Raw genomic sequence first — 22,969 nt, forward strand, 5'->3', positions numbered from 1 at the left:
AGATAGAAAAAGGTTTCTAAGTTCTTCCCAGATGTCAGATCAGGCTGAATATAAAAGACTAATACACATTGCTAATCTAATCAAGGCCTTAGCATGTTGAGATTGAAGGGAACACTTAAGACATTGACTATTGTTTTTGCTCCAGCAACAGAGGAATGAATAACTGCCTTCTGTGTCTATAGAAAGCACTCCCCACACACAACATTTGTTCTCCCTGGAGGGTCCTGATCTGTGACCTTAATAATAACATCATCTAGGGATCCCAAACCCAGTGCCAGTGGGTCCAGGCACATAAGGCAACTTGCAAAGCTGGCCAGGCAGGGCTGTGAGGATCCGAGCTCTGCCCCCTCTCAAGAAACAGCTGACTCTAAACCTCATTTAATTAACGCTATGTAGGGTTGCTGGCCTGGTGTTTCCAGAACTTCCCGTTATTTGAGATGTTCCATACCCCTATGTTTAAGTGCCAGATTATATTTTTAGTGCTGTGCCAGCCCAATAAAACCTATCTGTGGGGCACAGCAGTCCACAGGCTAACAACACTTAGTAACTATGACAACAGCTCATTGCCATCTACTGTTCCTACCATTGGGTGTGAAACTGTGCACTTTATTAAACTTACCTGGAGAATGTATATGTTGGTTAAATATCTGATGTGCTTATGTGAGTTTTCTTTTAAGAGAACAACCAAAAGCCCTGTTATGTGATACCTCCTTTTCTTTGCAACTATTCAGAGCATAAAGCAAATATATGTTGTTCTTAAAATATATAAAAAAAAATTTCAGACTAGTGTCCTGTAGTTTCACAGCCAAAAGCCTTAAACTCACATTTCAAGTTGGCTTGCTGTATTAGCCCTGGCCCTCAGCAGATGCTGCAGAGGAAATGAATCAGTGGTAAGTGGCCTTTGTTGAGTAAAATATGGTTTTACTGTCTGCCAGTCCCCTTTTCCTGGGTCAAGTTGGGTGATTTTTTTCCCAGTGTTTTAAACTTAACAATTTAAATAATTTTATCAGGACAATAACCCTACTGGTATTTCAGATGGCATCAGACATTACTTTATAACCATTCCCACTTGACAAGTCTAGGACTCACTCATTTTATTATTTGTTTAATTTTAAATCCCCAAAACCCATTTATTCAGGGCCTAATTATAAAGGTTACTTGCACTAGGCATGATTCTGCCCAGAGAAAATTAAAAATATCTGGTACCTCTTCCTTCAAAATTTACTTTCTAAAATAGAAATTAACTGTGGTATAATCAGCAGGAACATGGGACATAGTAATGTCCTAGCTTGTTTTGATGGTACTTTGCCACCTCACCTAAAATGCCATCCAACCAACTTGCCAACCTCATTTGAAAGCTAGCAACAGCTGAAATGGAAGATTCTTCTCTTTTTTTTAACATCAGAAAAAAAGAACTGCAGAGACAACTAGTGTGGTTTCCCCCATTTCTACCCTGGGAAGTGGATAAAGATGAGGTTCCCTTTATTACACAGTACACCGTAGGGAGGGTTTAGGATACACTAACACTCTAACCTTACATATTTGTATTAGCTTTTAGCCAGGCCCATGCCACCAGAGAGGTCAAGGGCAGACGTCCAATTGTCTCACAACAACATTGTATTATCTTTTATAAGATATACCATCTGGGTGATCATGATCCTTTGATACCAACTCATCATAATGAGCCAACTTCTTGTAAGAGCAAGAAGAGTTAACTGGAACCACAGACAGACAAGCCGAGGCAGTGGCAAGAAGGCAGAGCAAATGTGGGCGCTGAGCACAAACCACAAGTCAGCTTGTGAGAAGAGCTTTAATGTAGCCTGCTCACTACTCTTAAGTGTCTTCACCCATCAGTCTTAGGGCAATAACATAAGGCATGCCAGCCCGCGGTGGTAATTTAGCGGGAAGCCTGGCTTCCTTCTGCCTCCTGTTGCTTAGCAATGGGCTTCTCACTGATTTCAGCTCTGCAGGCAGATCTGGGACATGTGGAAGTGTTAGTTCTTCCTGCTTTACACCAAATTATTCTAGTCCCGCTTACTGCTAAAGAGAAGCAGAGTTTTCTGGAACTTCTGAGGTTTCCACTGCTGCCTGCTCAACTGCAATGCTTCCTTGGAGGCGGAGGACGGTTCTTGATGGTCTTACACTTGGGAATGTGCCGCTCGGCCACCTTGGGGGCAAAGTGCCGGCTGCAGTGGGGACACTGAAGATAGTCTGGGTTTTCTGCAGGCAGGATGGGGGGCAAGTGTGAGGGGTCTCCTCCTTTGGCAATTACCTGCTGGATCTCTCGAGCCTGATGGAGGGTACGGATGAAAGATCCATGCTTCTGTCTCCAGTTGCTCTTATGAGGGGGCTCAGCCTATAAGTAGAAGGAAGACTGATCATCCAACCTGGCATTTATCTCATCTCCTGAGTCTCCACTATAAGGATGGTAAGGAAGTAAAAAGGTGTTAATTTGCAAGGTCAAAGAGAACAGGAAAGGAGCAACAGGGAAAACGGACTTGCCTGAGGGGACACTTCAAGGGCCTGCAGGGGGGAAGTACTGGGAGGCGGGCCACTTCCCCCACAGAACCTTCTTGAGCCACCGCGCTTGGAAGTTAAGTGCCAGGTAGTGGGAAGGGGGCGGTGCCGGGCCTGAAATAGGTTGGATCGCAGGGCTGCTTTCCCACCGGGCACATCCGGCCCCCTCACAGGAGAACAGGGATTTATTCTCTGGAGAAACTGACCAGCCAGGTGGCAGATTCAGGAAGTCCAGGCAGAGGGGGGAAAGGGTTCATTTTAGGGCTGAAAATGGGGATTAAGTACAAGTGTTCAGGACAGATTGTGGAACTGTCAGCCTCCTTCGCCTACTTAGCTCCCAGACTACCAGGCATATGGGCACCTTCTCAGGGGACTGACGGGTTCTCTGGATGCACCAAGCAGGCAACAGAAGAGCCATCAGACTCTGGCTCTGGGGGCCCCAATTAAAAGGCTCACTATCTGATAACCCTAATATGAAGGTCCTTAGTCAACAAGCCCCACTTAAGCTTAAATATGAATGGACAACCAAGTATTATTACCAGTTATTTAAGTAATTTCTTTTTTTTTTTTCCTGTATTTTTCTGAAGCTGGAAACGGGGAGAGACAGTCAGACAGACTCCCGCATGCGCCGGACCGGGATCCACCCGGCACGCCCACCAGGGGGCGACGCTCTGCCCACCAAGGGGCGATGCTCTGCCCCTCTGGGGCGTCGATCTGCCGCGACCAGAGCCACTCTAGCGCCTGGGGCAGAGGCCAAGGAGCCATCCCCAGCGCCCGGGCCATCTTTGCTCCAATGGAGCCTTGGCTGCGGGAGGGGAAGAGAGAGACAGAGAGGAAGGAGGGGTGGGGGTGGAGAAGCAAATGGGCGCTTCTCCTATGTGCCCTGGCCAGGAATCGAACCCGGGTCCCCCGCACGCCAGGCCGACGCTCTACCGCTGAGCCAACCGGCCAGGGCTATTTAAGTAATTTCTAACAAGACAAGCACCAAAACAAGAACACGACCAAACACTCAGGAAGCAGCAACAAGTCAGGTAGCAGAAGAAAAACAATTTTTACAAAAAATTCTAATATCACCTGACCTGTGCTGGCGCAGTAGATAAAATGTCAACCTGAAATGCTAAGGTCACTGGTTCGAAACCCTGGGCTTGCCTGGTCAAGGCACATATAAGAAACAACTACTATGAGTTGATGCTTCCTGTTCCTGCCCCCTTTCCTTTCTCTTCTCTCTAAAAAAAATAATAAATAAAACCATTTAAAAATCCTAATATCAACAAAGGAGTACTAGGAGAGATTGTATCCATGAAACAAGAATATATATACTAGGGAAAAGGAATAACCAAAGAACCAGAAAGAATTATTATAAATTAATTAAATTATATAGTTAAATAATTATATAGTTAAAAATAAAAATAGAAATGTTATAAAACAATGTCAAGAAAATTATGCAGAATGGGGGAAAAATCAAGATGGAAGAGTAGGAAAGAAAATATTAAAAAATTACAAAGTCCAGGAAGATCAACATCTGACCAACAGGCATTCCAAAAAGAACAGAGAAAGCAAGAGGAGGAAATTACTAAAGAAATAATATTATAAACATTCCCAGAGTTACATGTCACTACTCCTGAGACTGAAATAGCCTAGTAAGTATCCAACACAATCATTGTAAAATTTCAGAATTTCAGAATGAAGAAAGAATCCCATAAGCTTTTAGAAAAAGAAAAAAAAAATTTCATACAACAGAGCAAGAATCAAAATGGCATAAAATTTCTCAACAGTAACATTGGATTCTAAAAGCTAGTGGAAAATGCCTCAAAAATTCTGACAAAAACATTTTTCACCAAGAATGTTTTTGTTTTTTTTTAAATTTATTGATTTTCTTAGAGAGAGGAGAGAAAAAGGGGTGGGAAGAGGAGCAGGAAGCATCAACTCATAGTAGTTGCTTCTCATATGTGCCTTGACCAGCTAAGCTCGGGATTTCGAACCAGTGACCTCAGCATTCCAGATCCACACTTTATCCACTGCGCCATCACAGGTCAGGCCACCAAGAATTTTATACTTGGTCAAATCATCAACATAGATATTTTCATTCATTCCAAGACAAAGAAAATATGTCTCCTGTGCATCTTTCTCAGTAAGCTTCCACAAGGCAAGGAGTAGGGCAAGAAAAAGGAAGACAAAGGATGCTGAAAACAGGGGACTCAAACAATGGAGAAGCAAAGAGAAGTCCCAAGACAACAGGTCTGCACCAGGCCTGGAGAATAACCAGTCCAGATAGAGTAGGAGGAAAACAAGTGGTCAGAGGGTGGCTTCCAGAATTTAAAAGAATCAAACTGACCGATTGTGAGAGGTGTTTGAACAATTACAAAACCATTAACATGTTTATGGAGATAAGGCATGAAGGAAGCTGAGCAAATGAAAACATGAGTCAATTATTAACTCCAGGTGTATGTAGGCAAAATTAATATGGTTATTATAATGTAACTATCTTACTGCGTTAATTGCAATTGCGTTAATGACTACTGGTTTAAGGCAAAGTTGTGATTCCACCTCAATGGAAGTAGGAGGAGAAAAGTAGGAGGAGAAGGGATAAGAAAGGGAGTTTAACCTGCAGCATCTATAAGAGGAACTCAACAGATCATGTACAAAGTTGATAAATCAAGAAAATAGTGTACTATTTAGAAATATGGAAATGCAGACCAGAAGAGTCATCCATCAGACTGCCAATGGAACAGAATAGAGAGCCCAGAAATAAAACCACATATATACAGTCAAATAATCTTTGATAAAGGAGCCAAAAACACACAGTGGAGAAAAGAAAGCCTCTTCAATAAATGGTGCTGGGGAAAACTGGAAAGCCACATGCAAAAGAATGAAACTCGACTACGGTTTGTCCCCTTGTACTAAAATTAATTCAAAACGAATCAAAGACCTAAATATAAAAATATGAAACAATAAAATACATAGAAGAAAACCTAGGTACTAAACTCATGGACTTTGGCCATAGAGAACATTTTATTAATTTGACTTCAAAGGCAAGGGAAGTGAAGGCAAAGATAAATGAATGGGACCACATCAGACTAAGAAGCTTTTGCACAGTAAAAGAAACTGACAACAAAACAAACAGACAGCCAACTAAATGGGAGATGATATTTTCAAACAATAGCTCAGATAAGGGCCTAATATCCAAAATATATAAAGGACTCACAAAACTCAACAACAAACAAGCAAACAATACAATAAAAAAAATGGGAAGAGGACATGAACAGACACTTCTCCGAAGAAGAAATACAAATGGCCAACAGATATATGAAAAGATGCTCATCTTCACTAGCTATTAGAGAAATGCAAAACAAAACTACAATGAGCTATCACCTCACACCTGTTAGATTAGCTATTATCAACAAGACAGTTACAAGGGTTGAAGAGGCTGTGGAGAAAAAGGAACCCTCATTCACTGTTGGTGGGAATGTAAAGTAGTACAACCATTATGGAAGAAAGTATGGTGGTTCCTCAAAAAATTAAGAATAGAATTACCATATGACCCAGCAATCCCTCTACTGGGAATATACCCCCCAAACTCAAAAACACTGATACATAAAGACACATGCAGCCCCATGTTCATCGGTGGCCAAAACATGAAAACAACCAAAACGCCCTTCAATAGATGATTGGATAAAGAAAATGTGGTACATATATACTATGGAATACTACTCAGCCATAAGAAATGACATAGGATCACCTGACCAGGCGGTGGCGCAGTGGATAGAGCGTCAAACTGGGATGTGGAAGACCCAGGTTTGAGACCCCGAGGTCGCCAGCTTGAGCGTGGGCTCATCTGGTTTAAGCAAAGTTCACCAACTTGGACCCAAGGTCGCTCAAGCAACGGGTTACTTGGTCTGCTTAAGGCCCGCCGTCAAGGCACATATGAGAAAGCAATCAATGAACAACTAAGGTGCCACAACGGAAAACTGATGATTGATGCTTCTCATCTCTCTGCGTTCCTGTCTGTCCCTATCTATCCCTCTCTGTCTCTAAATAAATAAATAAATAAATAAATAAATAAAATCTTAAAAAAAAAAAAACTAAGTAAAGAAATGACATAAGATCATTTAGGACAACGTGGATGGACCTTGATAACATTATACTGAGTGAAATAAGTAAATCAGAAAAAACTAAGAACTATATGATTCCATACATAGGTGAGACACAAAATGGAGACTCATGGACATAGATAAGAGTGCAGTGGATACCAGAGGGAGGGGAAGGGAGGGGAGGGAGGAGGAGGGGCATAAAGAGAAACAAATAAAAGGTGATGGAGGACGATTTTACTCTGGGTGATGGGTATACAACATAATCGAATGTCAAAGTGACCTGGAGATATTTTCTCTAAATCTATGTGCTCTAGTTGACCAATGTCACTCCGTTAATATTAATTGTCTAAATAAAACTAAATTTAAAAAAAAGAACTACAGGCCCTGGCCGGTTGGCTCAGCGGTAGAGCGTCGGCCTAGCGTGCGGAGGACCCAGGTTCGATTCCCGGCCAGGGCACATAGGAGAAGCGCCCATTTGCTTCTCCACCCCTCCGCCGCGCCTTCCTCTCTGTCTCTCGCTTCCCCTCCCGCAGCCAAGGCTCCATTGGAGCAAAGATGGCCCGGGCGCTGGGGATGGCTCTGTGGCCTCTGCCCCAGGCGCTAGAGTGGCTCTAGTCGCAACATGGCGACACCCAGGAGGGTCGCAACATGGCGACGCCCAGGATGGGCAGAGCATCGCCCCCTGGTGGGCAGAGCGTCGCCCCCTGGTGGGCGTGCCGGGTGGATCCTGGTCGGGCGCATGCGGGAGTCTGTCTGACTGTCTCTCCCTGTTTCCAGCTTCAGAAAAAAAAATGCAAAAAAAAAAAAAAAAAAAAAAAAAATGCAAAAAAAAAAAAAAAAAGAACTACAGACTGCCTCTGAGAACAAGATTAGGGCTGGAGATGGAAGAAGTAGGATACTACGAATCTGTATTATAAATCACTTAGTAATACATGATTGTAAAAATGGATTCGAATTTTTGGATTAAAATGACTTGAAAAGAAGAAAAAAGGAGGCAAGAAGTTACTTGGTAATATGACATCATTAATGGTGAAGAGATGGTAAAGAGCAGTGTCAGAGACGGAATCCAGGAACCTTTCAAAGAATTGAAGTAGAAAAATGTTTGTCAGTTATATGATACTTATACTTAAATTCTTCATTGTATTGAAATTTTATTCCATTAACACAATCAAAAAGTACAAAATGGGACCTCCGTGTTCCAATGCTTCTGGTCCAGTAGAGAGACAGGAGGTATGGAGAACATTAAAGGATATTAGAAAAATCACCGGCTCTGAGTACCCTGGAGGAGAGACAGGGAGACACAACTCAGCTCCCAAAAGCACAGAGTTGGGGACCAAGACTGAGGACAGTCCAAGGAAGGGAGTACATCTCAATCCAGATCCTTTCTGTCTTGGTATTCTCAATACAAATATCCCCCCAAACCAGTTTCTGCAAAGCAAGAGTGTCTGAGCTCAGAAACCCAGTTCTTTTGCTTCACTGACCACGGTATTTAGGAATTTAAGAAATACAAGATTCTTTTAGGTTCTGAACAGAAATAAACCACTATAGTGGGACAGAAAATACCCCAGTGGATTATTGGGTTGATCAGAAAGAAAACAGGAAAGAACACATACTGGTGATCATATCTTTACCTGCAAGAGCAAAATGTTGACTTCTCATTAGAAACTGGACTTCAGCCTGACCTGTGGTGGTGCAGTGGATAAAGCGTTGATCTGGAAACACTGAGGTCGCCAGTTCAAAACCCTGGGCTTGCCTGGTCAAGGCACATATGGGAGTTGATGCTTCCTGCTCCTCCCCCCTTCTCTCTCTCTCCTCTCCAAAATGAATAAAAAATATTTTTTTAAAATATTGGACTTCAGCCCTGGCCGGTTGGCTCAGCGGTAGAGCGTCGGCCTAGCGTGCGGAGGACCCGGGTTCGATTCCCAGCCAGGGCACACAGGAGAAGCGCCCATTTGCTTCTCCACCCCTCCACCGCACTTTCCTCTCTGTCTCTCTCTTCCCCTCCCGCAGCCAAGGCTCCATTGGAGCAAAGATGGCCCGGGCGCTGGGGATGGCTCTGTGGCCTCTGCCCCAGGCGCTAGAGTGGCTCTGGTCGCAACATGGCGACGCCCAGGATGGGCAGAGCATTGCCCCCTGGTGGGCAGAGCGTTGCCCCTGGTGGGCGTGCCGGGTGGATCCCGGTCGGGCGCATGCAGGAGTCTGTCTGACTGTCTCTCCCTGTTTCCAGCTTCAGAAAAATGAAAAAATAATAATAATAAAAAAAAAAAATTGGACTTCAAAGTGCCCTGGCCGGTTGGCTCAGCAGTAGAGCGTCGGCCTGGCATGCGGGGGACCCGGGTTTGATTCCCGGCCAGGGCACATAGGAGAAGCGCCCATTTGCTTCTCCACCCCTCCGCCGCGCTTTCCTCTCTGTCTCTCTCTTCCCCTCCCTCAGCAGAGGCTCCATTGGAGCAAAGATGGCCTGGGTGCTGGGGATGGCTCTGTGGCCTCTGCCTCAGGCGCTAGAGTGGCTCTGGTCGCGGCAGATCTACGCCCCAGAGGGGCAGAGCATCGCCCCCTGGTGGGCAGAGCATCGCCCCCTGGTGGGCGTGCCGGGTGGATCCCGTCGGGCGCATGCGGGAGTCTGTCTGACTGTCTCTCCCCGTTTCCAGCTTCAGAAAAATTAAAAAAAAAAAAATCGGACTTCAGCCTGACCAGGTGGAGGGGCAGTGGATAGAGCATCGGACTGGGATGCGGAAGACACAGGTTTGAGACCCCGCAATCGCCAGCTTGAGCACAGGCTCATCTGGGTTGAGCAAAAAAAAAAAAAAAAAAAAAGCTCACCAGCTCAGACCCAAGGTCGCTGGCTCAAGCAAGGGGTCACTCGGTCTGCTGAAGGCCCGCGGTCAAGGCACATATGAGAAAGCAATCAATGAACAACTAAGGTGTCGCAACGAGAAACTGATGATTGATTGATGCTTCTCATCTCTCTCCGTTCCTGTCTGTCCCTATCTATCCCTCTCTCTCTCTCTCTGTCCCTGTAAAAAAAAAAAAAAAAAAAAAAAATGTACTTCAAGGAAATTATCTGTGAACACAGAAGGGACTTTCTTGTGGTGACCTCCAAACCGTACTGAAAGAAAGAACTCTAACGGCAAATGAGCTCTCCTGGCAGCCAACAAAGAAACGTGAGTTTTTAAAGGGTCCAGCGAATACGCACATAAATTGTAAAGTGCTAAGAGACAAGAGGTGCTAGTGCAGCAGAGGAAGGGTTGGAAAGAAAACAGAATGAGCCTCTCATATGTTGCTAGATGTTAGAGCTGGGTGGGGTTTTGAGGTCACGTGGTCTAGACTTTTCCAAATTTTGAATATTTGCATACCACATTCACTTTCTCCCCATATTAATATTTTTCTTTAAATTCATGATTCCCAAAACTAAGGATGCAATATGTTTTATTTTTCTAAAACACACGAAAACTACTAAATTTAAAAATGTTGGTCAGCATGCCATACTTTGAGAAACACTCATTTATAAAATAAGAGGCATAGCCTTGATGGGGGGGGAGGCTGGGGGGGGGGTGGAGTTATTTACAGGCACTCTCTCCAGATCCGGCAGTCCAAATGTGCCTATGAATTTCCCTTAAATGTATCATGGAAATGTCCTAAAGTCCTTACTTTTTACAACCTAGTTTTTCTACAGCTAGGATTGTTACCCAAAAATAACGTCCTTTACCTTTAAGGTGTTTATACTCTAAATGGAGAGAATTCAAAACTTAATTACATTTCATGTATTTACTTAGAAGGGATAGCAGAATTGAGCTAATCTTGAAAAAGTAGATATGGTTACCGGAGTAGTAACAGATTCTAATCTTGGGAGGTGCTAAAAAGTATATTACAAAGTAAAAGGAACTCTCTCAAGGTAGTGAAATGCAGAATAGTTTTTTTTCTTTATATTTTTCATGTCTTTTAAGTTTTCTACAGTAAATGTTTATTAATTTTATAATCAAAAAGACATAGGCCCTGGCCAGTTGGCTCAGTGGCCTGGCAAGTGGATGTCCTGGCCTGGCGAGTGGATGTCCCAGGTTCGATTCCCAGTCAGGGCACAGAGGAGAAGTGACCATCTGCTTCTCTACCCCACCCCACCCCTCGTTTCTCTCTCTCTCTCTCTCTCTCTCTCTCTCTCTCTCTCTCTCTCTTCCTCTCTTCCTCCTCCTCCCCTCCTGCAGCCATGGCTCAATTGGAGCAAGTTGACCCTGGGCACTGAGGATGGCTCCATGGCCTCTACCTCAGATGCTAAAAAATGGCTCCAGTTGCAACGGAGCAAGGACCCCAGATGGGCAGAGCATCGCCCCCTAGTGGGCTTGCCGGGTGGACCCCAATCAGGCGCATGTAGGAGTCTATCACTGCTGCCCCTCTTCTCACTGAATTAAAAAAAAAAAATCGTGTGTGTGTATACTTAAAGTTTTTTTAACTTTTATTTTTTTATTTTAGTGAGAGAAGAATGGGGGGGGGGGGAGAGAGAGATAGAGAGAGAGAGAGGAACATTGATATGTCCCTGTTTGTGCCTTGACCAAGGATCAAACCCGCAACCTCTGTTTTGTGATGATGCTCTAACCAACTGAGCCATCTGGCAGGGCAAAAGACATATATATATATATATATATATATATATATATATATATATATATATTTTTTTTTTTTTTTTTTTTTTTTTTTTTTTTTTTACAGAGAGAGAGAGAGTTAGAGGGATAGACAGGGACAGACAAACAGGAAATGGAGACAGATGAGAAGCATCAATCATTAGTTTTTCATTGTGTGTTGAGACTTCTTAGTTGTTCATTGATTGCTTTCTCATATGTGCCTTGACCACGGGCCTTCAGCAGACTGAGTAACCCCTTGCTGGAGCCAGCGACCCTGGGTCCAAGCTGGTGAGCTTTTGCTCAAGCCAGATGAGCCTGCACTGTATCTGGCGACCTCAGGGTCTGGAACCTGGGTCCTTCCACATCCCAGTCCAATGCTCCATCCACTGCGCCACCGCCTGGTCAAAGACATATATTTTTAAGTCTAAGTTTTGGAGTCATTTTAACCCAGATTTATAGGCTGACTCTGCCATTTAAAGTTGTTTGTGATCTCAAACAAGTTAACCTTTCTAAGATTTGATTTTGAATTGATGAGATGATGAAATCCTCATATGGTTATGGTGAGGGTCATATGAAAAGTTCCTGTCACAGTAATAATCAATAAATGTTAATTCTCACTTTTTCCTTATATGACACCTGAAATTTTTCTTAAAAAAAAGATCCTTGCTCTGGCCAGATAGCTTGGTTGGTTAGAGTTTCATCCCAAGCAAATAGGTTATGGGTTTGCTCCCCAGTTAGGGCACATACAGGAACAGATGATGTTCCTGTCTGTCTCCCTTTCTCCTTTCCTCTCTCTTTAAAATTTTTTAATTAGTTAACTAAAAAAACAAAAAACCTTATGAGGATATAACACTGATTGCCCATGCAATGATGCCTGCTCAGAGTCAAATCCGTAAGGACCTTGTTACCTTGACTGAGGCTGGTCCCTTCCAGTTCAAGTACTGCTCTAGCTCTGTGCCCTTGGCCCGGGCCATGGAGGAGTCAAACACTTTCCTCTTGGAACCCTGCATCCTGCTGCAGACGTTGGAGTGTCTCTCCAGCCTGAGCAGGAGAAACTTGCGTCCGCAGTGGCTGCACTCCCCGAGTTCTGGCTCTTCAGTGGAACAGCTGGAACCTGAGGAGTCTGGTGCCCTAGATAAGGTAGAATTGCTGCTGGACCCAGGCGAAGCACTGCCTGGTGCTTCTGAAGGCTGAGAAAACTTTTCCTTCACCGGTCCGGAGACTCGGTCTCGGATTTTGTTATTGCTTGCCACTAGTCTTTCCCTTTTGAGCTTCTGTATCTCATAATCAGAGAACTGGAATGGACTAGACTTTTCTTGAGACCATCCCCGAGTTCCACCCTCTCCACTGTCTCTACTGAAGACTTCGTTGGACCTGTATTCTGGGGAGAAGATCGGTTTGTACATGGTGTTGCTATTACCTTTAACTCTCCTGGTGACTGCCAGTCTCTGTAGCTCTCCTTTTTCATGTTCCTCAGCCTGTTCCTTTTCCTTCTGGATCCTTCTCAGTTCAACCTCTGTCTTCTTCAGCTTTTCCCTCAGGAGGGTCTCTTTTCTTTGAATTTCCTCCTCTAAACTCTCCCGTGCAGCTTCTAATCTTTGGATCTCCATCCACTCAGTCCTGCCGGGGTTTGCCAGGGCCTTCTCTTCCTGGGCCTTCTCTTCCTGCATGGCAGCAACAATACCAACCCCAGATGATTCTGCCCAGTTCCTCAAACCCAAACTGCTGTATGAAAACTCCCCTGGCCCAGGGCATCTTGGAGAGACGTTCTGGTCCCCATCCATGCCAGTCTCACCTGTACTGCGAGACTTCCGATGGAACACCGGTTTCAGTGGGTATGCCCGGTCCACTCCAACTCGCTTCTTTGTAAAGGGGAGGAATTCCTGGTTATTCACTTTGGGATACCAGAATTGAGGGGCTGCCGAGTAAAATAAACCCTTTGCTTGGCTCTGGAGATGGGTTCTTGGATCTTGCTGGCTGATCCCAGCACAGTGGGGATAGTAGTTACCGGCTTTAGTGCAGCTGTTCCATTTGGAGTGAGCGTAGACATTATTCAGCGTTGGTTCTCTATTGCTCAAAATATTCCCCCGGGAATTGTTCCTCAGATGCCCCATTGAGGATTGCTGGGAAGAGTCCCCTTTTTCACAGGGGTCTTGCTTAGTTGAGTGGAGCCCTGGTCCTTCTGTTTTACTATCTGGGAGCAAGATGCCCGCAGGCGGAGGTGGCACCAAATGGAGACTGGCCATTCAGGGCCTGGACTGAAGCCTAGGAGAGATTTACACCAGATAAATGTGGGAAGTCTGTCTGAGGTTCACCCCAGTCGCTAAAGCAAACCGTTTCTACATTTGTCCTAACCACATTTTCCTATAAACATTTTAGGGACAGTAGTGCTGGTTCTCACTAGAGCTTTCCTTTAGTAAGCATTTGGTGAGTGCTTGTTCCTTATTTGTGAATGTTAGTTTCTGAGAACAGAAAAACGAATGTGACACAGGTGTTCCTGCCACCTACCTTTCCCCTCCAGTACCCACCTCTGCCGTACAGTGTACTCCGTAATAGGTGGAAAGAGCTATTGAAAAGAGCTACTGGATTGAACGTCGGATTTTAATCCTGTAACACAGGACAAGCAACTTCCCCTTGCTGGCTCCAGTGTCTTCTCCCATAAACTGAGGGGTTCGCTCAGAGTTACCTGACTGCAATTTAGGGACGTTCCGACTCTAAGCCCAGCCCTATCACTTTACAGGTGAGAAAACCGGGCCCGGAAGCGAGTGGCAGGCACAAAGAGACTTCCATCCTGCTGGATCCTTGCCTGACTCCAAGGAGCAAAGAGGCCACTCAGGGCCAGCAGGTTCCTGGCTGTCAAACCCTCACCCGAGGAGTCCCTGCGGGGCAGACGGCGGGAGGTTTGTAACTTGAGAAGCGGGAGCCACCTGACCTGACCGCCGCTGGTTTTAGATCCGGAACAGGAAGTCACCTTCTGTCCTGGAGGTGTCAGCGAGGTTACCCCCATTGGACACTACGCTTTGGAGACAAGCCTTCATCCTTTTTCCATCCGGCCCTTAGGACATCCAGGTGCTGACCTCATGTCTCCCCGCCCTTCCGCGTACCTGAGGCTCTCAGGGACAACTTCTTCTCAGGAACAAACCCCCAACAGATTTCCCCACCAAACCCTTCACTCAACTGACGTAGCGCAGGCGTTCTCAGGGGCCCCTGTTGTTCCCGTTGCCTGGAGACGGGAGCGTGCGCGCCTGGCCCCCCCTCTCGCCACTTCAGAATCACGCACAGGCGCAGTACTAACGTGAAGAAGGGGCGCCGCTGGGGAACGGGGTGCGGCTGGCCTGAGACTTGATGCGGTATCCCGCCAACTCTGCTGCTCCGTCCAGCCCTGCCCTTGGGAAACGGGGGAGGGTACGGGAGAGGCTTTTTGGGGGCTCCATCAAAGATTTTGTATTTTTCTGAGGACGATGACCCCAGACCTTGGGGCGTGCCCTTCTCTGGCAGAGGGAGGAACCCCTAGATATGCCCTGGAGCCATTGTGCCGTAGGAGTCCGAGATCCGTCCACTTGGTGGGAGTGGGCCTGCTGATAGCCTTTCTTAGCACGCTTCGCTGCTTGGTTACCGGCCCCAGGTACGGCTATATATAATTAATATGTCTCCGTGCTTTTCCTCGCCAATAGTTTGGACTTTGCGGTCAGATTTTAGCAACTCAGCTGGATTTTGCTGCGTGGTGTCTTTCTGGGGTAGTTTTGTAGCCAATCTAATTATTTTGATGTAGTGTTTTATTCTCACGTGGTAACTCTGGCCGTCTCTTCTTACGGCCCAAGAATGACTCAACCAAATGTAATGATAATCAAGTTAACTACCGGCTCGAAAAGAATCAGTATAACCTGGTGTCAACACTAAGTGATAATATTCTATGACTTGTTAACATCAGAAGAGTTTATTTGCCTCATGCTTCAGTTCATTTGTGTAAGCTGTTTGGAACAGGTGATTGACTTTTTTTTCCTGTAACTACTTAAAAGATTCATGCTCATGGAAAATAATATAGACAGCAGTAGGCAGTAGTGTTGATACTTTGACATGTTATATTACAGCTTTTACAATTACAAAGAAATTCCTTGGTGGGTTCCCTAGGGCATTTTAAAAAATTTCTTGTTTTCTTTCCTAGTTAACTGTCTACTGCCTTCTCTACAGTTTATGCAATTCAGATGTTTCCCACTCTTAAGGTGCCAATTATCTCAGCAGTCTGGCAACTGGGTAGCTTCCTTCCAGTCTGGCAGAATTTTCTAGAGTGCTTCCCTCCACCTTGACATCCTTCCTTCTTTATGAGGAAGAATCTTTCGATTTCTAGGCGTTCTCCTGAATTAATCCCTTTCAGAAATGGACTCCATCTTGTTAACTTCAAGTTGTGTCTTTCCATGTACTCCTTCTCTTTGGTTTTAAAATGCTATACTTTTTCCCCTGCAAAACAAACCTTATTTGACGTGTTGCCTCTTTTCTTAGGGTCTCTTTCATTACTCCTCTTCTCCACAAGACTTCTTGGTAGAAAACTTGACATTTGCTGCCCCCACTTTCTCATCTCCCCCTCATTGTACAGTCCATTGTGGTGTGGCCAGGCAGGCTACCAGTGACCTTCCAGTGACCAAGGACAAAAGCTGCTACTTCTTCAGTCTACTTATTATTTTTTTTAATTTTTATTTATTTATTTTAGCGAGAGAAGAAGGGAGGGAAAGAGAGAGACAGGAATATTAATCTGTTCTGCATGTGCTCTGATCCGAAATTGAACCAGCAACCTCTGTGCTTCAGGAAGACACTTGAACTAACCAAGCTATCTGTCCAGGGCTAGCCTATTATTTAGTATAATTGATTTTTCACCCCCTTGAAATTCTCTCTTCACTTGCTCCTGTGCCTTCTTGGTTTCTTCTTTAATGTCCTTGCCCCATCTTCTTCCAGGCATCTGGCATTTGTCTTTTCTTCACCTGCCCCTGGAGTTTAGGACCTAGTCAACTTGGTCCCTACCGCCCACTAGTGGGCGTTCCAGCTTTCATGGTGGGTGGTAGCGGAGTAACCAAAGTTTAAATAAAAAGACAGATTTTTGGCCCTGGCCGGTTGGCTCAGTGGTAGAGCGTCGGCCTGGCATGCAGGAGTCCCAGGTTTGATTCCCAGCCAGGGCACACAGGAGAAGCGCCCATCTGCTTCTCCACACCCCCCCCTCCTTCCTCTCTGTCTCTCTCTTCCCCTCCTGCAGCTGCAGCCAAGGCTCCATTGGAGCAAAGTTGGCCCGGGCACTGAGGATGGCTCTATGGCCTCTGCCTCAGGCGCTAGAATGGCTCTGGTTGCAACAGAGCAATGCCCCAGATGGGCAGAGCATCGCCCCCTGGTGGGCATGCCGGGTGGATCCTGGTCAGGTGCATGCAGGAGTCTGTCTGACTGCCTCCCTGTTTCCAACTTCAGAAAAATACAAACAAACAAATAAATAAATACTAAAAAAAAAAACCCAAAACAGATTTAACTATAGTAAGTTGTTTTATAAAGATTTATTCTGCCAAACTTAGCGAAAATCTGACACAAAGTACTTGGTAGTAATTATTATTATATGCTTTAACTTGCTGTAACTCTGCTTTATAAATTTTATAAAGTAAAGTTACTTCCCTACTTTATAAATCACCATTACTGTGGAACTGGTGGGCGGTTAGAAAATTTTACTACTAACAGATACAAAAGTGGGTGGTAGGTATAAAAAGGTTGACTACCTCTGGTTTAGGTGTTCTCCAAAGCCCTCTTATTTCTCATACATATGCAGGTCCAGACATTCTCTTCCTTAATGGTTTCATCCAAATGTTGAAATTTCAGGTATCACCTGTGTTTAAATGATAACTGGCTTAGCTCTCTCTCCTTAGTTACAGACTCGATTTTCCAACTGCTTATTTAGTACCTCAGGAACCTGAAACTCAATATGACAGGAAACAGACTCATGATCATCTCCCCATTGCCCAGTCCACTTCTCCAGTGTTCCCTCTCATGCTGAAAGCATCAGTCACCTTCTACTCCATCCCCTTTGTCCTCCCTTACCTCTAAATGGGCATCGGGTTCTGACTAATTTACTCTGCATTGTCTCTCTCTCTCTCTCTTTTTTTTTTTTTTTACAGAGACAGAGAGTGAGTCAGAGAGAGGGACAGACAGACAGGAACGGAGAGAGATGAGAAGCATCAATCATCAGTTTTTCGTTGTGACACCTTAGTTGTTCATTGATTGCTTTCTCATATGTGCCTTGACCGTGGGCCTTCAGCAGACCTTCAGTAACCCCTTGCTCGAGCCAGCAACCTTGGGTCCAAGCTGGTGAGCTTTTGCTCAAACCAGATGAGGCTGCGCTCAAGCTGGCAACCTCGGGGTCTCGAACCTGGGTCTTCTGCATCCCCGTCCGACGCTGTATCCACTGCGCCACCACCTGATCAGGCTCTGCATTGTCTTTTTTTTAAATTTTATTTATTTATTTATTTATCAATTTTAGTGAGAGAGAAAGGGACAGAGAGAGTGAGAGAGGAACATAGATCTGTTCCGGTATGTGCCCTGACCAGGGATTGAACCAGCAACCTCTGTGCTTCAGGATGATGCTCTAACCAATTGAACTATCCAGCCAGGGCTCTGCATTGTCTCTTATACATGACTCTTCCTTTACATTTCTACTGCCCTGTGTGAGTTCTTACTTAATGAGATGGCATGCATCACTCTCCTAACTACTATTCTTTATTTTTTCAAAGTTTTTATGAGTTTATTTGCGTCAAACTGAAGATATATGCACGGGAGCAAAATCTCCCTAACTGCTTTTCTTGTCTTCAACATCTACTCTCCGAGTTCATCCTTCCTGCTACTGCCAGAATAATTATTCTAAATATGTCTCACCCTATCATTCCCCTACCCAGTGGCTTCTACCTTTACCTATAGAATAAAGTTAAGATGTATAATTTTAACCTGGTATTTCAACCTCCAGCCTATCTTTCACACCCTGCCTCCCCCGAGTCCAGCCCAATGGATCTCAACCCTGGCTGTGCTTTAGTACTACCTGGAAAGCAATTTCTGGGGGTGAGACCTGGGTATCTTCATTTTTCAAAGGTCCCCTCAATGTCCTAATGTGCGGCTAGGATTGAGAGCCCCAGGTCTAGCCACACCTGACTACTTGCACTTTCTTACCTCAGTGGTACTACCTCACTCCAAGCTCACATACTGAGAGGTGGTAGAGCACAGTATTTATGGAAGTGGGCTCTGCACTTAGACTGCTTGGAAAGAAATCCTGGCTCCATCACTTAACTGGTTGTGGTTGGGTAATAGTCTGTTTCCTCCAAGAACATTTTCCTAGTCTTCCCAGTCAGAGTGACTGTCTTGGTTCCTTTGCGCACTCCTGATATTTTCTGTTCTTGTTCTAGCATGGGGCTGCCTCATGATGAACTCTCAGTGATGTTCACGGATTTGAATTAGCATGTTGCGCATTGTATTGTCATTATTTGCATGCTTATTTGTTTCTTACACTAAATTTAAAAAAAAAACAAACCTCTTTGAGGACAAAAATTGTATATCATTCATCTTTATATATCCTATAATGTCCTATACATAGTGGACACTCAATGGGTTTTTAATTCTACAGAGAAAATAGTTTTTTTAAAGGAATTTTAGAGAAAGATATAACATCAGCCAGGTACTCTGTTTATCATTATTTTCAAATGTTGCCAAGAATAACATTCAATCCAGCTTCCCTTCCCAACCCTACCTCATGCTAGCACTAAGGTTGTATTATTACCAGAAGGCAGACCTGGCCCTTTTGGTCTGCCAATAGTGTGTGGGTGTTTGACTTCGTGCAGGAAAAATTTTACAACACGAGTCCAGGTGATTTTGAGAGGAAGCTTATCAAAGCTGGGGACAGTGAAACAAGGAAGGGCCTAGACTAGAAGAAGCAACAGGACGGCACCTAGGTGGAGTTGCCTTGGCTCTCTAGAAACCTTATGGGAAAGAAGTGAGCCTACACTGGAAGTCAGAGAAAAGGGACCTGAGCCTACACTGTGAGCCTACACTGGAAGTCAGAGAAAAGGAGACAGGTTCGAGGGTGAGAGTGGGAGGAGCTGCTGCTGTCCACTGCTCCCCTGGTGTCTAGTCTCATGGTGACCCTTAAAGTTTAGGAGACGCACACCTGTGGAGGAAGAAGAGGAGGGGGAAGGGACAGGCAAGAGCTTGCTCCGGGGTGGGAGAGCAGGTGAGAGCTTGCTGGGTCCTTTATTTTGAGAGTTTTTAAAGACTGGAAGGTTAGGGGAGGATTTCAATAGAATATTCATCCGCTTTTCTAGGTGTGCCCTCTCAGGGGGTCATTATTCACTATAGGTGGTCTTGGCTTTTATTTATTTATTTATTTATTTATTTTGCTGCTTTTCTGGATCTGGAGCAGATAACAACCTAGATGTTATCTCTAGGGAAGTGACATTTTGCATCTAACTGCAAATTGTTCGGCCAGTTTGTTCAGCTGGCTCAGTTTCCCCGTTCTACTTGCCACGGAATTTTCCTAGCTTCTTACTATCCTACCTCAATATGACTATCCAGGATCCAGAGCCTCATTTCCTAGTGTTTTTTCGTCTATGTCTTTCTTCCCGGGACAACATGAGAAAAACGATGCACTTACTGATTGAGAAGGGGTGAGGGCTGCGCCTGTGGAATTCGAGCTGAGAACCTGGACAGATCCCCAACCCCAGGCTCCTGAGCTGTGCCAGGCAACCGGTCCCGAAGTCCCACCCTCTGGTGGGCCTTGGGCCGAGCGCCTTGTCCCTGATTGGTCGAGGGACGTGATGGGCATAGGGGACAGCGAAGGAAGAGCTGTGCTCTGAGCTTCCGGGAGCGGGGGTTACGCGAGGGGGAGAAACCGTTGGCGTGGTGGTCGCCGGTGTTGTCCCGGCCTCCTGACCCGAGAGACGGGAGGGTGAGCCTGGGAGCTGGCGGGGCGTACCCATCAGTTCCATTAGCCTTAAATGTTAGTGGAAGGGTATTCTGGTGGCCGTGAGAAAGCAAGGTCCGTGGAAAGTGGGAGGGATGGAGAGGGAGCGGGACCGGTGTGGGAAGGTAATTGGATAAAAAGGTAATTGCCCTCAAAGAGGCCACTGTGGGCAACAGCGACCCGACGCTCCCTTTCCCAAGGTGTCTTCCTGTTACTTCACACACCTGCGCTTATACATATCCGCTCACATAGGGGGCTTTAGGTCAGGGAGAGGTCGCAGTGGTTAAGGCTGCAGAAGTATGGGGGTGGCTCTTTCTGCTTTAGGATTGGGGGTCCTGGAATAGGATAATGAGCCCCGTTTTCTTTTCTGTTTTCCTGGTTTCTGACAGGTTTGAGCATGAATATGGCGGAAGGGGACACCCTGATATCAGTGGATTATGAAATTTTTGGAAAGGTGCAAGGGGTGTTTTTCCGCAAGTACACTCAGGTATGTGGCCTCCAGGCTTTGGGACATGCCTAGGTTATGTGCAGGAAACAGGTGACGTGCTCCTGCTAAAATGCATGAGGAGAAGCTGGCTCTTTAATAGCTGTGTGGCAAAGGTGGTTTGTGGAGTGATGGGTATGAAAATGCTTTGCAGTGGGTAAAATACAATGTAAATGGCAGGTTCATCTGCTGTTGCTATTATTATTATTATCATTCCTAACAGCGGTACTTGAGTACCTAGACCCATATTAATGAGCTTCTCTCTTCCAAAGGAGATGCTAGGGCTTCCCCAGTTCTCCCTGTTCTGGCATCGTCAAACCAGTCACGATTCTTGTAGGAAAGCTAACGTTGATTAAGGAGATGGCATTTAGATGAACTTAGGACATTTATGTAATTTATGTAATAGTTGCTTTGTAACTACTGCATTTTCTTTTTCTTTTTAATTTATTCATTTTTAGAGAGGAGAGAGAGAGGGCGAGAGAGAGACACACAGAGAGAGAGAGAGAGGAGAGAGACAAGGGGGGAGGAGTTGGAAGCATCAACTCGCATATGTGCCTTGACCAGGCAAGCCCAGGGTTTCAAACCGGCGACCTCAGCATTTCCAGGTCGATGCTTTATCCACTGCGCCACCACAGGTCAGGCACTACTGCATTTTCTTTAGACTTCTTACACTTATTCAGCCTTTCCCCATCTCCCCACTTAATCCACTTCTACTCATTTTGGCTTTGAAAGAAGAATTGCCTTTTCCAGCTAAAGGTTTTCTAATGAAAATACTTAGTCCATTCCAGGATAAGTAATGATAACACTGAACATAGAGTCAGGTATTCCTACTAGAGTACTAGGAAGAAATTGAGGGATGAGCAAACTATTGATAGCTTCTACTTCTGCCTTAATGTCACTAATCTTCCCTTAACCTGTGCACAGAACTGCTATCTCAGTTTCTCTTCTGTCTTCTGGGGGGGCGGGCAGTTATTGGGCTATTGCCTGTCCAATGTATTTCCAGACCCAAAGATAACAAGTTAAGACTGCAGAATTTTTTTTTTAATTAAGTGAGAAGGGGGGAGGCGGGGAGGCAGAGACACAGACTCCCGCATGTGCCCTGACCCAGATCCATCTGGCAAGCCCACTAAGGGGGCGATGCTCTGCCCATCTGGGGCCGCTGCTTCCAAGGGAGCTATTTCAGTGCCTGAGGTGAGGCCATGGAGCTATCCTCAGCGCCCAGGGCCAAGTTGCTTGAACCCTTCAAGCCATGACTGCGGGAGGGGAAGAAAGAAAAAAGGGGGGGGGGGGAGTGGAGAAGCAGATGGTCGCTTCTCCTATGTGCCCTGACTGGAAATCGATCCAGAGACATCCATATGCCTGGCCGAAGCTCTACTGCTGAGACAACTGGCCAGGGCCTAAATTTTCCATGTGTCACATTCCTGGGACTCTGGTACTTAAATTCAACCCGAATCTTTGAAATATGAAAGTTAAATGTCATTACTTCTTTTTCCAATTGCCTGCAAATCATTTCTACCTGTTCCACACTCATATAAGAACTGCCTGTTGAAAAAAAAAAGAATTGTTGCAAGTCATAGTGAAAGGGCTGTTTCAGTTAGCTATGCTACCATTTATGCAGAGTAAGTTTCTGTGATAGAGTAAATGGAAATAACAGTTTCAAAGATTAATTACAGTTGCTGAGGATCGGATGGTAATATACTTCATCTTTACTGCTGTTCCCACCCCCAAATTTAGGGACAGTAAAAGAATGCAGAAAAACAAATATTGATTTGGAAAACTTTAAGGAAAATGCCATCCTTTTTACCCCTTGATTAGAGTTGTAGCTTATTCTTTTTTTTTTTTTTTTGTAGCTTATTCTTTACTACTTATAATCACTTAAATATATATGTTCATTTTAACAATTGTTTTGTTTTGCTACAGTCTGTTTGCATGTTAATATCTAACCTCATAATTAAATTCCATCACTCCTAGAATGGAATGGACTTTTTTCAAATTGGAATATAATTCATATCCCTTAACACTCACCTTTTAAAAGTGTATGATTCAAAGAAATAAATAAAAGTGTATGATTCAGTTTTAGTATATTCACAAAGCTATACACTAATCCAGAACATTTTATCAGCCCCATTAGAAACCATATATCCATTAGCATTCACACCTTATCCCTCTAGCACCTGGCAATCCCTAACCTCATTTCAATTTGTGTGGTTTTGTCTATTATGGACATTTAATGTCAATGAAATCATATAACTTGTGGCCTTTTGTGTTTCATTTCTTTCAGTAACACAAA

The 22,969-nt window shown here is 44.8% G+C and overlaps 2 protein-coding genes across 10 annotated transcripts in view; one reads left to right on the forward strand and one right to left on the reverse strand.

Annotated features, from left to right (window-relative positions):
• Positions 1–1,514: 1,514 nt before the first annotated feature.
• On the reverse strand, positions 1,515–14,313 carry ZC2HC1C (zinc finger C2HC-type containing 1C). Of its 4 annotated transcripts, none has more exons than XM_066278095.1 (3): positions 14,196–14,313; positions 12,133–13,489; positions 1,515–2,356 (listed from the first exon to the last, which is right to left on the reverse strand). In XM_066278095.1, the coding sequence occupies exons 2-3, from the start codon at positions 13,468–13,470 to the stop codon at positions 2,093–2,095; spliced, it is 1,602 nt and encodes a 533-aa protein (XP_066134192.1). In that variant the 5' UTR covers positions 13,471–13,489; positions 14,196–14,313; the 3' UTR covers positions 1,515–2,092. The 4 variants fall into 4 exon arrangements, with proteins under 4 accessions (XP_066134192.1, XP_066134191.1, XP_066134190.1 ...); XM_066278094.1 differs by having other exon boundaries at positions 14,157–14,226; XM_066278093.1 differs by lacking the exon at positions 14,196–14,313 and adding an exon at positions 13,911–14,033.
• LOC136336423 (acylphosphatase-1) overlaps positions 14,179–22,969 on the forward strand; it is a 47,043-nt gene continuing 38,252 nt past the window's right edge. For 2 of the 6 annotated variants that reach the window (XM_066278091.1, XM_066278090.1), the window contains exons 1-2: positions 20,210–20,231; positions 20,585–20,682. In XM_066278091.1, coding sequence (XP_066134188.1) covers positions 20,593–20,682 — 90 coding nt within the window. In that variant the 5' untranslated portion in view covers positions 20,210–20,231; positions 20,585–20,592. Of the gene's footprint in view, positions 14,294–14,713; positions 14,850–20,070; positions 20,271–20,584; positions 20,683–22,969 lie in introns of those variants that run through there. The other 4 variants (XM_066278088.1, XM_066278089.1, XM_066278086.1 and 1 more) reach the window with 4 other exon arrangements.

Source organism: Saccopteryx bilineata, chromosome 4, assembly GCF_036850765.1.
Source record: "Saccopteryx bilineata isolate mSacBil1 chromosome 4, mSacBil1_pri_phased_curated, whole genome shotgun sequence".
Classification (NCBI taxonomy): Eukaryota; Metazoa; Chordata; class Mammalia; order Chiroptera; family Emballonuridae; genus Saccopteryx; species Saccopteryx bilineata.

Excerpts from the sequence above, each read along its gene's own strand:
- ZC2HC1C (XM_066278095.1), bottom strand. The coding sequence starts at position 13,470 with ATGGCCAGTCTCCATTTGGTGCCACCTCCGCCTGCGGGCATCTTGCTC. Across the intron at positions 2,357-12,132 it reads AGGGACCAGCCTCAGTCAAG|GCTGAGCCCCCTCATAAGAG; the intron begins GTAACAAGGTCC and ends TTCTACTTATAG.